Source organism: Somniosus microcephalus, chromosome 6 (genome assembly GCF_052327205.1).
Source record: "Somniosus microcephalus isolate GS21.2 chromosome 6, FLI_Smic_1.0, whole genome shotgun sequence".
NCBI classification, from domain to species: domain Eukaryota; kingdom Metazoa; phylum Chordata; class Chondrichthyes; order Squaliformes; family Somniosidae; genus Somniosus; species Somniosus microcephalus.
Window position 1 is genome coordinate 13,779,294 of NC_140992.1, and position 20,476 is coordinate 13,799,769.

A 20,476-nucleotide genomic window follows, 5' to 3' on the forward strand; every position below is an offset into this window, starting at 1 on the left:
TACGGCACAGTGCTTATATACCGGTGTGTTCACCCCCGGTATTACGTCTACAGCAGCCTGAGAAAGTAGTACATCTCTTAAGGTGGAACAGGCTTAAGCTCTGTTAAGGTGGAACAGGTTACATACACAACAGGCGGGGGGGTCGGCGGGAGTCGGGATCGGCGGGGGGGTCGGCGGCGTCGGCGGGGGGGTCGGGGTCGGCGGGGGGGTCGGCAGGGGTCCGCGGGGGGTCGGCGGCAGGGGTCGGGGTCGTGCGTACGACTTACGCTGACCCTCTGCTCAGCGTAAGTCGTGCGCCACTCTGGTCATGTCGTGCGCACGACTTACGCTGAACGAAAAAACCTTTGGTTTTTAGAGGGTTTCGGTTTTCGGAAGTTCAGATAAAAGGCAGTCTACCTGTAGTAACATAAATGGTGTGATGTCCGTGTTGTTAATTGGACAAAAAAAAGAAGCAAATTACATTTTGAAACACTTTATTGATTTCGGAAACAAAACAAATTACAGAAAATGGTGGCTTAGTTTTTGATTTCCAAATATTTTAGTCATAACAGGAGGAAAAACTAAAAAAAGTAACGAAATTTCAAACATACGATGTAGGATTCATTATCCAACCTCTATGCACAGTCTTTTGAAATCTCTTTAACTCTTTAACCTCAGGCAGTTCCCTTGATAAAGCTTCACTTTGTTGAAGACACAGAGGCCTCTCCTTCTCAAACCAGAAAAATCCCCAAAAAGTACAATATTTAAATCAATGTTAATTCATAAAGCACCTGGTGCTAAAAAAAAATAAAAATGACGGTCTCAACTCAAATACCTAATATTCTTCGGGCTCTTTAGGGACATAATCAATGTATTTTGAACCAAGCACATTACGTTCCCCCAAAATACATTTATTTAGAAACTATAAAAGTCCTTTCATGAACTATAAGCAAACCACTCAAGAATGTTTATACTAGAACGGGATAAAGGATGTTATACACTCTCAGTTGGGCCTCCTTAAGGCAAATGTCTATGGAGCAAAGATGTTGTCCATCCATAGGCTCATACATACACTAACTGTTTCCATTTGGTTTCACCAAATACATACGCTCCAAATTTCTTTGGGTTGCAATTCCTGCCCAACGCCCATCAGCTCACTGTGCAAGGGGGCTGATCTCCAAAACATTTTACAAAGAAAATCCTACTGGCCTTTCAGGTGTCTCAGCCACTTTCCCCACCTGGACCCCACTGGTGGGGGTACACATGAGTCCTTCAGGAGGCTGGTATGTCTCCAATCATCCAACATACCAACTGCCGCACAAATGCTGGGTGCCAACTGTGGGTCAGGAGCGGGAACTCCCACCTTAGGGAGTCCCCAACCCCTTCCTATCGTTTGCCTTATAGGGACCGGGCAGCAGTCACAGCGAAAACTCCCGGGAGCATCATAAGCGGGTCTGCACCATTTCCCTGGGTGGTTTGGCTGGTCTCCTGTCGGACTTAGGGCAAGTGTCTGCCACCCCTTCAGCAACACCCTCGTCACCCTGCCTCCCGACACCGTGCTGTAGAACTTCAGGGCCAGACTTTGGTAAAATGCATATTTCCCTTTGCAGTTTCACCCAAATGCCAACCCTTAGGCCATAGGCCATTTTATGTGCAGCAGCTTAAAATAGCTGCTACAGTATGGCACACCATTTTAGTACATTCAGATCTGGTTACCCCGGTGTTCGGATTGAGTGGTGCATCACTGCACACCATCTCAAAACCAAGCCAGATGTCTCCAGTGTCCTCCCTTGCTCATGGGGAAGGAACAAAACGTCCACCAATATGCATGTCCACGGGTTAAAGAGTTAAGACAGATTTACACACCAGGGTATAATTAAAGCATCATCTTTAACCCTTTCTAGCTTAGCCAAGGTCCAGTAATTGAATTATCATCGGGCCAAAGCATCTTTGTACCATGTGTGTCTTTCTCGAAAGAGCCAAGACTGTTGGTCAAGCGCTACATTAATCTTGTTTTTTACAGTAAGTAGTGACAGCTTTCAGTATGTAACTGGTAGTGGCCAATTACTTGTTAACCTCTGGTCTTGAGAAGCGACAGCATGGTTGTAAAGTGGAACAATAACCTGGCACTGCCAGTAATTATGGGCAAGCTAATGATTGGAAATGGGCATAAGCTAGAAAAGATCAGTGAATGATTGGCACGGCAACTGTACATAACCCAGAAGTACTCACTAGAAGTACTCACTAGTTACAATAGATATGAAAATCTTTGGTGTCGTACATAGCAACAGTTATTTAATCAATAACACAGTCGGAATCCATTTCTGTTTTCCATGTATCATTTATAAGAAATGTTTAATCTAGAAAATCAGTAACATTCAACGTTTTATTTTGAAATCATTTTAATTACGACTACAAAAAAAGTCTTATTTGTAAATCAGCTAAACACTTTTAAGTTTTCGTTGTTGTAAATAAAATCCCTTAATATACAACTTTGTTGGCTATCCACTGGAACTGTGGGCCAGACTTTGGACTGACTTTGTGCTCACTTGACTTTCCCCACTGACTTGAGATTTGCAAAAAAAAACACCCCTGCATTGCTTCGATCTGATAATCTGATCATTTCTCAGAGTTGCCTAAAACACATCAGCAAACGGCTTCTACGATAACCGAAATATGCGGGAAAATCAGGTAAAATGTGAATTGGCTGCGAATTCCCGACTCCAACTGCGCCTGCCTGTCGGGAGAGGGTTCAGCAAAAAACAGCAGAGCAAGCGGCGATTTCACAGAAATATTGGCTGAAACTGGAAAGGGCAATAGAAAAAAATGATAAAAGCAGTCAGTTTAGGCATGCAGCAGTGAAGCTAATTTGGTGCGGTCCGCTGGACTGAACGGGGACCAAGTGTTAGCTGGCACAGTGTGCTAAATCTGTCCTCTCTTGGCTGATGCGGAATAATTAGTTGTGATGGAGCCAATTTTTAGGATCTCAACAGGGGCTGCACTCCACAGCTCAGTGGGTAAGCGCATTATGTGACGTTAACCTTGGCTCGCACGGAACAACAATGCACCCCTGATGTGACCTCTGCCGAGCCAGCCAAAGCTGCACATTTGTCTTCAGTGGAGCAGGAGAGGAAAACTGAGCAACAAAAAAAGGAAATAAATCTGCCTGGCTTCTCACTCCCGATTAATTCCCCGATTACGGAAAGTGTCCCACGTGTGAATGCCAGGTGGGGCTCTGATGCCCTGACTATTCAAATATCTATTTCATTCCCTGTGCCTCTTTAGTCTTGATAAAGGGTTTTGACCCGAAACGTTGACTCTAATTTCTCTCCACGGATGTTGCCTGGCCTGCTGAGTTTTTCCAGCATTTTCTGTTGTTATTTCGGATTTCCAGCATCCGCAGTATTTTGCTATCGTATTCAAATAGCTTGCCGTGCTGACTAGCGAAGCTAACATAGAAACATAGAAACATAGAAGATAGGAGCAGGAGTAGGCCATTCGGCCCCTCGAGCCTGCTCCGCCATTCAATGAGATCATGGCTGATCATCCAAACTCAGTACCCTGTCCCTGCTTTCTCCGCATATCACTTGATCCCTTTAGCCTTAAGAAATATATCTAACTCCTTCTTGAATATATTTAATGAATTGGCCTCCACTGCCTTCTGTGGCAGAGAATTCCACATCCACGTGAACAACAGCCAGCTGGGTGAGGAACCATTTGGCTGTCTTCCATTCTTCAGCCTTCGAGGGAGGAGAGTAAGGGATGATGACAACTTGCATTTATATAGTGCCTTTAACGGAGTAAAACCTCCCCAAGGCGCTTCGCAGGAGCGTTAGTAAACAAAAGTCGTCACCAAGCCACATAAAGAGACAGGTGGCCAAAAGCTTGAGGTCAGTTTTAAGGGGCGTCTTAAAGGAGGAGAGAGAGGTAGGGAGGCGGAGAGCTTTAGGGAGGGAATTCCAGCGCTGAGGGCCCAGGCAGCTGAAGGCTGGAGTTAAGATGCAGATCAGCCATGATCTAGTTGAATGGCAGAACGGGCTTGAGGGGCTGAATGGCCTGTCCCTGTACCTATGTTCCTAAATTGCTTTACGCCAGTCGTGCAAAGTCGGCTGATAGCGAATTGGCAGCCTGTGAGAGAGAAGGGTGGAGAGGTGGAGAGGTTTAGGGAGGGAATTCCAGAGCTTAGGGACTTAGTCGCTAAAGGCACAGCCGCCCATGCAGGGCGGAGGAAATTAGAGAGGCACAAGAGGCCAGAATTGGAGGAACGCAGAGATCTCAGAGGGTTGTGGGGCTGGAGGAGGTTTCAGAGATAGGGAGGGGGCCAGGCCGTGGAGGGATTTGATAACAGGGATGAGAATTTTAAGATAACATTGGAGAGCAGCGTATTACACTAAATACTCTTGCGGTTACAGTATGCAGTGATTTCCATTTTATTGTGCACCAAAATGAATATTTTGGTGTCAAAGCCATCATTCATCGTGCCTCTGGAAAACAAGGCTGACGAAATACTATATAATAATAAACAATCGCACAAAGCCCTTGAAAGTCAGGTCCATAGTTCGTAGGCAAAAATTCTTTGAGATTATTCAAGTTCTATCAAATATTTACCAAAGGGGAAAAAAAAAAATCTATGTTTCATTTTCCTATACAGCATTAGATGACTTAAATTCAATTTATAAAATCAAACATCTGTAGGGCCAATTGTTGTTTGTGACCCAATCATATAGTTTCAATTAAAAAAAAAGACATTATGATTTCTTAAGGTATGAGGTACAACCCAGGAAATGTCAGCAGTGTCCTTCTCTTGCGAGCAGCGTGTGATTCTCTTCTACCGGTAAATTTGGGCTGCTCGGGGATCGCCGAACCAGTGGCGCGCTGACTGACTGCATTTTCCTGTGCGTTCAATTCACTGGAGGAAAATTGCGGTCAAAACGCGCCCGCGGTTTCTCGAACCCGCCAGTCGCGGTGCGAGGCCCCCCCCCATTGATAGCGAAGGGGCCTCCCAAAATTTTTCCCGTTGGAATAGCTATTGCCCTTTACTGAGCCACATCGCTGATCCGGTGAGATTCGTTAAGAGAACATTTATCCTCGTCCTTCTCCCGAATTCAATTAAATATCAAATCATGAAGTAGAAATGATGATCTCTGCTGTTCTCGTGCCAACGCTTAGCGGCTGGTAGCAAAGAAATCCACTCTGTGCTGTTTTGATGCAAATGTTAGTCGGTTTAAAATACCAAACTGGTTAATACCTGCGCCTGGGGGTAGTTCAGGGAGGCACTTGGTGTCGGCACATTAAGCGTTTGTACGAGAACACCACCCATTTGCAATTGCTGCCCTCAGACCCGTACTGCACGATCCCACAAAGTCAGCGTTATTGCAATAACACGCATTCAGCATAACAAACGGCTTCGAATAAAAAAAACCTACTCGGCTACAGTTTCGCCTTTTGCGACATCAGCAGGCTGAATTTAAAGCAACGGCCTGATTATTTCTTAAATGAAAACAAAAAAGAAATGGTACAAATGCACAGCTGATGGGTCAGCATTTGAAAGGGAAAGGGAGGTTAATGTTTGGGCAAGGGCTCTTCGGCTGAATATCACGGTTTGTGGAGGAGCCCCGCTCAAAACGTCAATGCCTCTTTTTCTTTCAGAGGCTGACTGATACGCTATGCATTTTTCTGCGTGTTTTTTTTTAAATTTCAGCTTTCTGATACTCATTTTTCTTTCTGTCAATACTTTTTTTTATTTCTGTTCTACTCACATCTTAGCTCCTCAGTCGCCATGTTATAGTTTACCAAGAGCAGACCATTGTTACTTTTCTAAAGGGTGGAGGGAAGCGATAAAGAGTGGTTTTGGAAACTAGCACTGTGCCTCTGGTATAGGGGTAAGGAGCGGGTGGGGGGCAATGATATTTGACCCAGCTCAGACAAGTACAGAAGCAGGCTATTCAGCCCATCGTGCCTGTGCTGGCTCTTTGAACTAATCAAATTACAGGTGAAATAGACCCTTTCAGTCCGAGAGTTGGGAAGAGTGGGTGAGATGCACATTTCTTGTTTAAATACTGGAGGGCTTTCTAACGGTTAGCTTTAGTGAAATGTCTTTTGATTGGCTTTCCTGTAGCCACCTTGGACAGATAGCTTCAGGTCAATATACTGGGCAAGTGGTTTGTTGGGGTGCAATATGTGGGGAAATCTCATGAATCGACCGCTTGCCGTGTGTGGCACGATTTGGCACCACAGGTACAGCAACCTTTGCATAAAATGGTCCCAGATGTGGTGAAAATGCTGGTTTCTTAATGGATCTGCACCAGAGTAAATCACTCATTGCAAATGATCACTTTCCTCATCTCTGGTAAATGGCCGAGGTGGGGGAACACTATAAAAGCGAGAGTTGAAAAGACTTGGGTTTCTATAGCGCATTTCACAACCTCAGGATATCCCAAAGCGCTTTACAGCCAATGAAGTACTTTCGAAGTAGAGGCACTGTTGTAACGTAAGAAGCACGGTGGCCAATCTGAGCACAGCTAGCTCCCACAAACACCAATGTGATAAATGACCAGATTATCCTATTTTAATGATGTTGGTTGTTTTAAAAGGGTAGTTTCAAAAAACGCTTCTGACTATTTTGGAGGGGTGGAATGAAATCCTTTCACATTATTGGGCTAATTTTACAAATCTCCTCTGTTTGTCAGGAAGCCTCGCCCATTGGAAATGTGGGCACAGGCTGCCCATGATCTTCCAACCACTTAAGATGGCTTCATGGTTGGAATGGACCCCACCAGCAGTGCAGCCTTCTAATGTTGTGCCTAATGTATAATAGGTCAGGCAATTATATGTGATGAAATACTTATATCCTGACCTAGAACAGAAATTGTTATGTTACATAATAACATAAGAACATAAGAAATAGGAGCAGGAGTAGGCCATATGACCCCTTGAGCCTGTTGTGCCATTCAATAAGATCATGGCTGATCTTCAACATCAACTCCACTTTCCCGCCCGATCTCCATATCCCTTAGCGTCCAAAAACCTATCGATCTCAGCTTGAATATACCCAATGACTGAGCATCCACAGTCCTCTGGGGTAGAGAATTCCAAAGATTCACAACCCTCAGAGTGAAGAAATTTCTCCTCATCTCAGTCCTAAATGGCCGACCCCTTATCCTCAGACTATGCCCCCTAGTTCTAGACACTCTAGCCAGGGGGAAACAGCCTCTCAGCATCTACCCTGTCAAGCCATCTCAGAATCTTATATGTTTCAATGAGATCACCTCTCATTCTTCTAAACTCCAGAAAGTATAGGCCCAATCTACTCAATCTCTCCTCATAGGACAACCCTCTCATCCTAGGGATCAATCTAGTAAATATATAGCGAATACCTCACTAATATGATGGGGAAAAATGGGACTCAATAAAAATTTGCTTAAAATTGGATGTTCCTGGCCTCTCTTATACTGAAGAGTCAGATTTAGTAAATACTATCCTTTTTTTCAATATTTGATTGTGGTTTCTCACAATACTCACATTTATGAGTCCAGGCCAATATTTATCTCTCAATCAACATCACTAAAAAAATGATCTGGTCATTATCAGATTGCTGTTTGTGGGAGCTTGCTGTGCACAAACTGACTGCCACGTTTCCTGACATTACAACAGTGACTACACTTCAAAAAGTACTTCATTGGCTGTAAAGCACTTTGGGACATCCAGAGGTCATGAAAGGCGCTATAGAAATACAAGTTATTTCTTCCTATACAGTTTAACAGAAGCACACAACACTCTCTTCATATTTGTGGACTCTCGGTCAAATGTGACAAGTGTGGGGCAATAAAATGCCAATTGGCTTGTCAAGTCCACTCCTGCCAACAGACCAAAGCACAATTTGCATCATAATAACTTCTGTCATAGAAACATAGAAGGTAGGAGCAGGAGTAGGCCATTCGGCCCTTCGAGCCTGCTCCACCATTCAATGTGATCATGGCTGATCATCCAAATTCAGTACCCTGTCCCTGCCTTTTCCCCATATCCCTTGATCCCTTTAGCCTCAAGAAATATATCCAACTCTTTCTTGAATATATTTAATGAACTAGCCTCCACCGCCCTCTGTGGCAGAGAATTCCACAGGTTCACCACTCTCTGGGTGAAGAAATTCCTCCTCATCTCAGTCCTAAATGGCTTACCTCTTATCCTTAGACTATGACCCCTGGTTCTGGACTCCCCGGATAACCATGGGTAAATCTTTCAGGAAATCAAATTCGATGAACTTTCTCCCTAATCCATGATCAGAAACTCCCACCATTACAATTCACATCATTCAGTCCTGGACTGTTGTCATTTCCAAGGCCACTGTAAAACTAGCTGCACAAGTAGTTCAGGATCATCTTTCCCTTTGATTTTTCTTCCCATCACTGCAGGCAAATACCTGGTCTCTGATCTCCCTCTGTCCCAGAAACCACTGTGAAGCTCAGGAACTCAAGAGAGCTCCTTCTCTCTCATGTCCCAGAGATGATTAATCAATTCTATGCTTATCCTTGTAACTTTCAACATTGTTCTTATACTCTGTTTTTTAAAGGATTTGACACAGCATTAATTGCTTCCCAATAGATCTAATACTCTTTGAGAGTGTGGGGGTGGGGGGTGGGGTGGGAGTGCTTGTGGGGGATGGGGTACTTCTAATCTCTAGTTTTAGTTTAGGCTTGTTTATTTTGTATTCATCTCCACTCATTTACCAAGTCCACCTGGTATCTGGCTAACGTTTACAATCTTAGACAGTATCAAAAGTCAGCAGTTAGAACACTTATAGTATCGCTGCATTCTCTTTACCTTCCCTAAACCTCCTTTTAAGTCTGTGATTATAGTTAGGTGTTTCCATCGGGATTACGTGCAACCGAAGCCACAACGTTAAGATAGCCAAGGCTTACGATGCAGTCGCTATACTTACCGTTGTAGTTTTTTTTCCAATCCAATTTTTTACGAATCATTTGTTGGGGTATTAGCAGTTAGGGCATTTTGATTGACATGAGGTCTCAGCAAAAATGGGCACTGATCTATCCTTATTACTAAGTACAAAGTCATTCATTCCAGCTCAATGTTTCATCCACTTACGAATCCGGGAAGAAGACATTCTAGACGGTTTTTAAGTACAGCAGGAACTGTTTGGCTACCAAACACGGCATTTCTTTTCAGGATTCATGTATTCATTCTTTAGACAGTGAAAAGCATTACTGAACTCTTCGAAATTCTGCAGCGATCCTAAAACTCTGTAATATGAGAGAGAGAAAAAAAAATCAAGATTTCGTTCATGGTCCATAACATTTGGATATAAAGGGCCTGTGTACTCACGCTTAGGGCCAACGAAAGTGCCGGTTTTGTGCATGCACTGCGCATGCGTGGGAAACCGGAACTTCCGTTCCCTTAAAGGAAGGGATTCACAGGTCGAACACGTGCGCCGGAGAGGCAGCGCGTACGCCTGGAACTTCCGTTTTTTTTTACAGGTTTCTCCGTGCGGGTAAGTCCCTAGCAGCTGCGCATGAAAAAAGCAGTCGCAAGGCCTGCTTTTAACAAGGTAAAAGGTTAATTAAGTAAAATTAAAACATTTTTTCCACAGGTTTATCATTTTAAAATACTTTAAAGAAAAGTAAGTTTATTTTTAGCTCTGTTAACAACTTTAATTAATTTTTTCAAAAATTTAAATTTTTGTTTAAAATAGTTAATTTATGTAATTTATAGTTATTTTAAAAATGTGACAGGTCTTCCTGTCAAATCTATGAATAAAGATTCCCTGCTACCATTGGCTCTCCATGGCCCACGTGATCCCAGGGGATGCTTCGAACGAACTGCGCCCCTGGGATACGCAAGCACTGCGCGCCGGCAGTTGGAGGAGGCCCAGGATCGGAATCCCACGTGGGCCCACAGCTCAACGGCCGGCACGGTAGGTAAGTGCAGGTCGGGGGCTTGCGCCCGCAGGAAGCCTCCAACCCGAATTTCTGGGCCATTGACACTGGGATAAATCACTAAAAGTAGTGGACAGGTACAAAAATTAATTAAAAGGCAAATACTGGCCTTCATCTCAAGAGAGCTGGAATAAAACAAAGGGATGGAAGTAATGTTACAGTTGTACAGAGCTCTGGTCAGACCCCAGCTGGAGTGACTGCATTCAATGCTGGACACCGCACTTCAGGAAAGATATGTTGCTCTCGGAGAGGGTGCAGCGCAGATTCACCAGAATGATACCAGGGCTATCAGAGTTAAATTATGAAGACAGGTTGCATAGACTGGGCTTTTATTCACTTGAATATAGAAGAATAAGGGGTGATCTAATTGAGCTGTTAAAAATGATTAAAGGATTTGATATATTTCCTCTGGTGGGAGACTCCAGAACAAGGGGACATAGCCTTAAAATTAGATCCAGGCCGTTCAGGGGTCATGCCAGGAATCACTTCTTCACACAAAGAGTCGTGGAAATCTGGAACTCTCTCCCCCAAACAGCTGCTAAGGCTAGGGGGGTCAATTGAAAATTTCAACACTGAGATTGATAGATTTTTGTTAGGCAAGGGTATTAAGGATTATGGAACCAAGGCGGGTAGATGGAGTTAAGACGCAGATCAGCCATGATCAAATTGAATGGCAGAACGGGCTCGAGGGCAGAATGGCCTGCTCCTGTACCTATCTTCCTAAATTGCTTTACGCCAGTCGTGCAAAGTCGGCTCATAGCAAATCGGCAGCCTGTCAGAGAGAAGGGTGGAGAGGTGGAGAGGTTTAGGGAGGGAATTCCAGAGCTTAGGGACTTAGCAGCTAAAGGCACAGCTGCCAATGCAGGGCGGTGGAAATTGGAGATGCACAAGAGGCCAGAATTGGAGGAACGCAGAGATCTCGGACGGTTGTGGGGCTGGAGGAGGTTACAGAGATAGGGGAGGGGCAAGGCCGTGGAGGGATTTAAACACAAGGATAAGAATTTTAAGTTTGAGATGTTGGTGGACCGGGAACCAATGTAGGCCAACGAGTACAGGGGTGAGTGGTGAACGGGACTTGGTGCGAGTTAGGATATGGGCAACAGAGTTTTGGATGAGCTCACGTTTATGGAGGGTGGAAGAAGTGAGGCCAGCCTGGAGAGTGTTGGAATAGTTTATGGATGTCTTTAATAAAATGGAGGAAACTTACAAATCAGATTTCATACCAAATAGTCAAAAACCCTCACCTGAATTCGCCTGGGCTGTGCACATCAGTTTTAATGGAGTTGACAGCATACTCCGGTCTGTAAATTCCACACCACACCTGAGGCAGCAATGAGTTATAGTCATTATTACTCAGGTCATGATAATAACAACTGACAAGTACAGCGTATAACTACATAACTATGGTAGGATGTCCAAACAGTGGCACCTGAGTCTTTGCTGAAGCCCAGGCAGCTCAGTCCTATTTGTTCATGTACTTCTCACTCTCTCAATCATAGAATCACTGAATCGTTGGCCGCAATTTCCCCTACCTCAGTGGGTCAGGTGCCGCCGGGGTCGCTGGCGGGTCGCGAACCCGCTGCTGGCTCCAGCCTGCTGTCCAAAGTGATTTTACGTTGATTGGGCTTGTTAAGCCCACCCAGCACGTTTGCCGGCCAATTGAAGGAAGCGGGTCTGATGACGTCACTTGACACGTCATCAGCCAGTTTCCTTAAAGGGACCATGCGCAAATTGATTTTGACAGTTGTGCTGTCAGAGTTCTACAGCATTGAGGTGCTGCAAACACTGACGAGCTCCGCACAGAGGTACACGGCTGCACCCAGGCTCTCACATGACTCCCTCATATGGAGGGAGCCACAGCACGAGGGAGGTCCTCTTCCCTTCACATGGACGGAAGAGGGATGTCCTTAGGAGGACCAGACTGCAGTGGCACAAACATTTCAAATATCTCAGTAGATCACGAAACGTTACTGCAAAGCCGCACTCAACCTCATCCTGCTGTGCCACTCATCACATTCCCATCACTCTGCATTCCCTACCCTACTCCTGCACATCCTTACTCACACCAACTTACCTTGCACCTCCACCCATCCCTCTCTATCTACATTATCACTTTCCCATCTCACTAGCCACCCCTCACACTCACCCTCATCCTAGTCCAATCATACCAACTAAGAACACACTTGTGTGTTTTAGCCAATGTTCATGTGAAGTTTCTGTTAATGTGCTGTCAAACATTGAAATCTTTATTTTCAACACTTTGCGTTCTTGGACAGATTTGTGTGCTCCTTTGGAAGTTACTTAGTGAGTTGAAGTGAATGGTGAGACATAATGGTACCCCCCGCAATGGCGATGAGGGTGAAAGGAATGGCTTGAGAATTCATTGTAAGGATGCTTTATGGTGTTGGTGTGGGGTGGTGCCAGCCTGGCGCATCATGTGGCAGCCAGGGTGTACAGCATCAAGTGAAGTAAATCTGGCCATGGTGAGGCCATCCGCGGCCTCCCGGGCAGCAATGTGGTTGGGTGCTGATGCCATGATGCAGCATCAGTTGATTACGGAGAAGGTTGTCGTTGTTGTTGGTGCTGCTGGTGTGGGGGCTGATCGTGGTGGGATTCTGAGGACCAAGGTGAGAGAGGTTCAAGGGCACCGATGCTGATGTAATAGATGGCAGGCGAGGATGAGATGGCAGAAGCGATCTGTCAAAGGTGAGAGGGGTTGTTCCAGTGAGGTGACACTGGATACAAAGTTTACTCCAAACACTTGCAACCTGCATAAAGCTTAATCTGTCTTCCAAATGCAGTAAGCAACAGCTTCTGACCTTTGAAAGTGAACAGCTATGAGATGGGAGCTTTTATAGCACATTTGCAGCTGTCAAGAGATGATTTCATGGTGACACAACTCCCGACCTCCTTACCTGATGTGATCCCCGAGCAGCGGGGGCCCCGTGGGCGACCTCGTAAAATTTAAAGGTGAGCTCAAAATAGTTTTTAAGTGGCTGTTAACAAACTCTTAATCAGCTAAATTGTCTCCCCCGCTGCTTGTTGTCGGGTCTGTTCAGCAATGACAGACCTGACATCTGGGAAACTAGCATGGCGGCGGGTTGACAGCAGGGAACCCGCTGTCAAAAAACATTTTTTCCCACCCAACCCACCACCAAACGCGACCGTTGACCCTCCGAAACCTCCCCCCATAGAATCATACAGCACAGGAGGAGGCCATTCGGTGCATCGTGCTTGTGCTGGCTCTTTGAAAGAGCTATCCAATTATTCCCACTCCCCCCGCTCTTTCCCCATAGCCATGCAGAATTTTCCCCTTCAAGTATATATCCGATTCCCTTTTGAAAGTTACTATTGAATCTGCTCCCACCGCCCTTTCAGGCAGCGCATCCCAGATCACAACAACTCGCTGCGTAAAAGAAATGTCGCCTCATCTCACCCTCTGGTTGTCTCTTACTCTTTTCAACCTTGATGGTGTCCTGCACATTGAGACTTTGCCTTAATATGGGCTTCTCAGTATGAAAATAATGAACTATTGGAGCCTGAATTGCACGTCCGAAGACCTCTTGATAGTTAATTAATAGTGATTAAAGATTAGTTCTGCGTCTTAGTGAGAAACGCAAGCTGCGAGAGCCTTTAATAAAATCAATCCTAGTATTTACATTGGTCTTTCAGAGCATGAACTGGATGCTTTAAATCCTGACATGAATTTTAATACAGGATTTAAATTTTTGGACTAAAACATGAAGCGGATTCTTAATCACTATGTGTAGATTTTTCTAATGTTGTTCCCTAACCAACAGTAAAATGATTATACTGCGGACTCCTAACAGCCCAGTCAAAGGGCTATTGGGGAGAGAGAAGAGAAATAAATGTTGACATTAAATCCTGTTCTGATGTTATTGTAAAGCTCGCCACAAAGAAGAAGAAATGTATTCCGCGGGTTAAAGTGTTACTTGAAAACCCTCACCTGAATTCGCCTGGGTTGTGCACATCAGTTTTATTACCACTGATAACCTAGAGCAGTTAACATTCTTTCTTTGCCTCGTATTTTCCCCAAGTTTTCTCCTCCCAGTCACTCACCAACTCGCTTTGGACATATATCGGCCATTGTCACTGGGTCAAAATACTGGAACCCCCTACCTAAAAGCACCATCACCACATGGACTGCAGCGGTTCAAGAGGAAGGCCCTCCACCACCTTCTCAGGGCAACTAGGGATGGGCAATAAATGTTGGCCTTGCCAGTGATGCCCATATTTTTTTTTCATTCATTCACAGGATGTGGGCGTCGCCGGCAAGAAATATATCTAACTCCTTCTTGAATATATTTAATGAATTGGCCTCAACTGTCTTCTGTGGTAGAGAATTCCACAGGTTCACCACTCTCTGGGTGAAGAAATTTCTCCTCATCTCAGTCAAAAATGGCTTACCCCTTATCCTTACACTATGACCCCTGGTTCTGGACTCCCCGGCCATCGGGAACAGCCTTCCGTCATCTAGTCTGTCTAGTCTTGTTAGAATTTTATAAGTTTCAATGAGATCCCCTCTCATTCTTCTAAACTCTAGCGAATATAAGCCTAATCGACCCAATCTCTCTTCATACGTCATTCCTGCCACCCCAGGTATCAGTCTGGTGAATCTTCGCTGCACTCCCTCCATGGCAAGAACATCCTTCCTCAGATAAGGCGACCAAAACTGCACACAATACTCAAGGTGTGGTCTCACCAAGGCCCTGTACAACTGCAGAAAGCATCCTTGCTTCTGTACTCGAATCCTCTCGCAATGAAGGCCAGCATACCATTTGCCTTCTTAACCGCCTGCATGCTTACCTTCAGCGACTGGTGCACAAGGACACCCAGGTCTCGTTGCACTTCCCCTTTTCCCAATCTATTGCTGTTCAGATAATAATCTGCCTCCTGTTTTTGCCACCAAAGTGGATAACCTTGCATTTATCCACATTATACTGCATCTGCCATGCATCTGCCCAATCGCCCAACCTGTCCAAATCGTACTGGAGTTTCTCTGCATCCTCCTCACAGCACACACGCCCACCCAGCTTTGTGTCATCTGCAAACTTGGAAATATTACATCAATTCCCTCATCTAGATCATTAATATATATTGTGAATAACTGGGGTCCTAGCACCGATCCCTGCGGTACCCCACTAGTCACTGCCTTCCACTTGGAAAAATTAGTGAACCAGATGGGTTTTTACAACAATTCAGTAGTTTCATGATCACCATTACTGATTTTTATTCCAGGTTTATTTAATTAATGAATTGAATTTAAATTCCCTGGCTGCCATGGTGGGATCTGAATTCATATCCCTCGATCATTAGGCCAGGCCTCTGGATTACTAGTCCAGTAACATAACCACTGTGCTACTGTACCCCCCATATTCTGAGGATGAATAAAAAAAACAAGCGTTTCTTTCCTCTCCTCAACAGTCTGACTTGTGATGAGGTAGTGCTCTGCGAGGGCTCTTTGCTGCCTTGTCCAAGAGGCCACGCTTCATGCGCAAACGGTTGGTGGCTATCCGACTGCGGTGGCCTCACAGCCGAGCCTGATTCTATCCTCGCCCAATCGCCACACACGTGAATTATACAGGAAGACACAATACAACCAGAAACAAAGAGTCCTGGCTGATTTACCCCCCCATCCCTAGTCCACGGTCACTGTGCCCAATTGCAAAAGCTCCTACCATCGCTCCTGTTGACGTCAGTTAACTCAGCACATATCAGGAATGTGAGGAGCTTAGACAGAGAGAATAAAGCCCCAAAACGTTCAGAGGGATATCCTCGGGGTTTCATTCCCTCTGTAAATTATATTTAATGCACTGGCTAACTTGCTTGGGCTGAATTAATTTAGCTAGCAAGTCCTAAAAAGGACTTTGAGGGAAATAAGTCCCATCGGGAAAGAAAAAATGGTTTGCGTAAAATGGGTGCAAAATGGGTACAAAGCCACCAACTTAACAGTGGGACGAGTTGTGCCCAATCTGCGCAGTTGGCTTCAGTGCTAATTGCGTTGGGGTCCATTGTTTAGGCATCCCGGTCCTATGCCTAAAACAGGGAGTTAGGCCTCTTGAATATGTAGTTTGGGGCCTAATGCCGATAAAAGGACCCCTTTCTGACCATTTATCAGCGATGGTCGGGTTGGTGTTGGGTCTGGCCCGCTCAGGGTTCTTCAGTGGCCCCCTGCGGTCATCAACAGGTTATAACTTTTTTTTCCCCCCAAAATACAAACCCTTCCTGAGGTCGGTAGGAGGAGTAGGAAGGAGCACTGCCCCGACTCCACAGGTCTCGCGGCCGACCCTCTCCTCGCCCCCGCTGCAACTACCCTCCCCTTCCTGGGACGGACCCGTGGGGCTGTTGCCGTGTCGACCCGGCATTGATACCCGCTTCGCCGGCGAGCTGCCTGAAGACGCGCAGCAAGAGTCCGCTGCTCGCCGGTCTAATTTAAAAGAGGGATGAGATTTTGATCGGGCCTCGGGCCTACGTGTTCCGGTACAGGGCCCGTACCCGGGGCCCAGTCCACACCAGCAGGAGCTATGCAACTTTCACACCACGGTCTCTATATGAGCCCATAGGATTGAAGGGGCAATGGCAGCATGGATACAAAATTGGCTATGGGACAGAAAGCAAAGATAGCAGTGGTCAGCGGTTGTTTTTCAGACTCGAGGGAAGTGTACAGTGGTGTTCATCAGGGTTCGGTGTTAGGACCACTGCTCTTTTGACAGAGGTTAATGATCTGGACTTAATTTCAAAATTTGCAGATGATACGAAACTCAGAAATGAAGTAAGCAATGAAGGGGACAGTGTAGGACATAGATAGACTGGTAAAATGGGCAGACACATGGCAGATGAAATTTAACGCAAGGAAGGGTGAAGTGATTAATTTTGGTGGGAAGAATGAGGGGCAATATAAACTAAATGGTACAATTTTAAAGGGGGTGCAGGAACAGAGAGACCTGGGGGTGTACGTACACAAGTCTTTGAAGGTGGCAGGACAAGTTGAGAAGGCTGTTTAAAAAGGCAGATGGGATCCTTGGCTTTAGTAATAGATGCATAGAGTACAAAAGCAAGGAAGTGATGCTGAACCTTTCTAAAACACTGGTTAGGCCCCAGCTGGAGCATCGTGGCCAATTCTGGGCACCGCCCTTTAGGAAGGATGTCAAACCTTAGCGAAGGTGCGAAGGCGATTTACTAGAATGGCACCAGGGATGAATGCCTTCAGTTACGTGGAGAGATGAGAGAAACTGGGGTTGTTCTCCTGAGAGCAGAGAAGGTTAAGGGGAGATTTGATAGAGGTGTTCAAAATCATGAACAGTAAATAAGGAGAAACTGTTTCCAGTGGCAGAAAGGCCAGTAGCCAGTGGACGCAGATTTAAGTTATTTTGCAAAAGAATCAGAGGCACCATGAGGAAAAAAAACATAAGCAGCAAGTTTTTCTGATCTGGAATGCCTTGCCTGAAAGAGCAGTTGAAGCAGATTCAATAATAACTTTCAAAAGGGAATTGGGTAAATACTTGAAGTGGTAAAATTTGTAGGGCTATGGGGAAAGAGTAGGAGAGTGAGATGAATTGGATAGCTCCTTTAAAGAGCCGGCATGGGAATGATGGGCTGAATGGCCTCCTTCTGTGCTGTATGATTCTATGAGCCACTATATCCATTCAGTGTGTTGAGGAGAATATGGAAACATTTGATTTTTTAATTCATTCTCTGGATTTTTTTTAGTCCATGGGATATGGGCAAGGCTGGCATTTATTGCCCATCCCTAATTGCCCTTGAGAAGGTGGTGGTGAGCCACCTTCTTGAACCGCTGCAGTCCGTGTGGTGAAGGTGCTCCCACAGTGCAGTTAGGAAGGGAGTTCCAGGATTCTGACCCAGCGACGATGAAGGGACGGCCGATATATTTCCAAGGACGGTGTGTGACTTGGAGGGAAACTTGGAGGTGGTGGTGTTCCCATGCACCTGCTGCCCTTATCCTTCTAGGTGGTGAAGGTTGCAAGTTTGGGAGGTGCTGTCAAAGAAGCCTTGGTGAGTTGCTGCAGTGCATCTTGTAGGTATTACACACAGCTGCCGTGATGCACTGGTGACGGAGGGAGCAGATGTCTGAGGTGGTGGATGGGCTGCCAATCAAGAAGACAGCTTTTTCCTGGATGGTGTCAAGCTTCTTAAATGTTGTTGCTGCTGCACCGATCCAGGTAAGTGGAGAGCATTCTATCACACTCCTGACCTGTGCCTTGTAGATGGTGGACAGACTTTGGAGAGTCAGGAGGTGAGCCACTCGTAACTAAATTGCTTATAATTTGCTCGCAACAGATCTTCTGGCGCAAGTACTGCATACTGGAACAGTTAATTTCAAATTCTATTGAGACAGCTTCAAAGTAAAACAAAATATTGCACAATGTGGTACGGTAGCAAAGTGGTTATATTACTGGATTAGTAATCCAGAGGCCTGGACTAATGCTCTGGAGTACTGGTGCTGATTTTCCGTGGTGGTAGCGGGCGCGATCGATGGTGGGTCCAGTGGGAAAATTGTTTTTTTTTGACAGCGGGTGGGGAACCAGCTGTCACCTTGCTCCCACATGACTTTCCCACAGGCGTGTCTGTCATTGTGGAGCCGACCCGATCTGCAGCGGTGAGGACCCAATTGAAATCATTATGAGGTACTTTACAAGCATTTAAGAGCCTTTTACCCCCTTACTTTTTTAATTTCCCTGCATGCCCATGGGATTCACAGAGCTCGGGAACCATGTCTGACAACCTGAGGTGTGAGTTCTGTGGCCATTGTTCCAGCTGATTGCTTGACAGCATGGAAAACAAACCAAAATAAAAACATGTCGATTACATCAGCTAACAGATTGATGGAGATTCTGTACTACTTGAAAAGCTATTGGTGAATGTTAATTCAGAAAATCCTGAAGGGATGTAATTGCTGCCCTGGGTGGTGAGAGAAATACATTTTTCACTGGCCATTCTCGGCTGTTGCCTTCCAACTCAACAGTAATTGCAATGAGTTGACCTGCACTATAAAAAATTACATACACCATTTAAATAAATGTTTGTGTTGTTTCTGGTCAGGTTTTTCTCACAGTATACTGTGATTGTCCAGTTACACGTTAAATCAAGTCATCAACCGTAACAATTTCATTCTCATCACTCATTCCACTGGTTCAATTTGCTTTCAGTCCCTGAATATGACAAATTTAATTTTTCAGTCTGAGACTTTTGGATGGATTTCTGCAGAGGTTCCTTCACTTGTTAACTTCAACAGAAGAGCTGCAGAAATCCCAGAAACACATTGTAAGCACCACGTACACTGTTTGTCAGGGATTCCGCAGCTCTTCCGCTGGACTTGCATACGATTGTAAATACAACCCTTTTTAATTACATTTAAAATCTGCTTAATTTTAAGTATTACCTATATGCACACATCTTTATTTATACCAGTTACTGATGCAAGACTCTATAGATTTGTGACTAAAGCACCAATAATGTACTTTTTTAATTATGTTCTTGATCATATTTGTAGATAGTCATATTACTTAATGAGAATATTATTATTTAAATATTTCTTTGTCACTCATATATAACTTTATTATATTATTGTACAGTAAAGATTCAACACCCACTATGTTAGATTAAACTTCAAATATAATGTGGCCAGGGTCCCTTTAAGGATCCCGGCTTAAAACGCGTCATGAATGACGTCACCAGACCCGTTCCATCTAATTGGGCCGGGTAATGCGCTGGGCGGGCTTATTAGGCCCCATTAAGGTAAGTTCATTTTCCACAGTGGGATGGAGCAAGCAGCAGGTTCAGGACCCCTCAAGGTAAGGAAAACGCCAGCCCATGAGTTCAAATGCCACCACGGCAGCTGGGGAATTTAAATTCAGTTAATTAAATAAATCTGGAATAAGAAGCTCGTATCAGTAATGTTGATCCTTAAAACTACTGGATTGTCATAAAAACCCATCTGGTTCACTAATGCCCTTTAGAGAAGGCAATCTGCTGCCCTTACCCGGTCTGGCCTATATGTGACTCCAGACCCACAGCAATGTGGTTGACTCTTAACTGCCCTTTGAAATGGCCCAACAAGCCACTCAGTTGTCACCACCACCTTCTCAAGGGCAATTAGGGATGGGCAATAAACGCTGGCCATGCCAGCGATGCCCACATACTGTGAATTAATAAATAAATACTTGGCCTCACCTGTGCAAAGTTCAGGAAGAAGAGTTGATTGTGGTTCAGGTCGATCCCAGGGAGCAGGCCATCCTTCCCGCTTTTCTGCACATGTGACTGATAAGCCTGAAAATAAACATTCAATGCCACAGATTAAAATCCGCAGCACAGATTGGGAATGCTGGAATTGCACAGTGCGTGTGTACCTGAAAGAGCTAGGGACAGAAATAGGTCAAAGTCTCAGGTGTGTTCCTCTCACCAAACACCCGAAACGTTAACTTTGCTTTTTCTCTTTCAGCTGCCTACCGACATGGGGAAAGATTTCCTCTGGTCACCGTGCATTAGAAACTTTGTAAACATGGGGG

The 20,476-nt window shown here is 45.1% G+C and overlaps 1 protein-coding gene across 2 annotated transcripts in view; it reads right to left on the minus strand.

Moving 5' to 3' along the window:
* Positions 1-456: 456 nt before the first annotated feature.
* LOC147115487 (neprilysin-like) overlaps positions 457-20,476 on the minus strand; it is a 261,620-nt gene continuing 241,600 nt past the window's right edge. For both annotated transcript variants that reach the window (XM_085989748.1, XM_085989747.1), the window contains exons 21-23: positions 20,142-20,237; positions 11,174-11,250; positions 457-9,236 (exon numbers count right to left, since the gene is read on the minus strand). In XM_085989748.1, the coding sequence (XP_085845874.1) occupies positions 9,137-9,236; positions 11,174-11,250; positions 20,142-20,237 (273 nt within the window). In that variant the 3' untranslated portion in view covers positions 457-9,136. The remainder of the gene's footprint in view (positions 9,237-11,173; positions 11,251-20,141; positions 20,238-20,476) is intronic.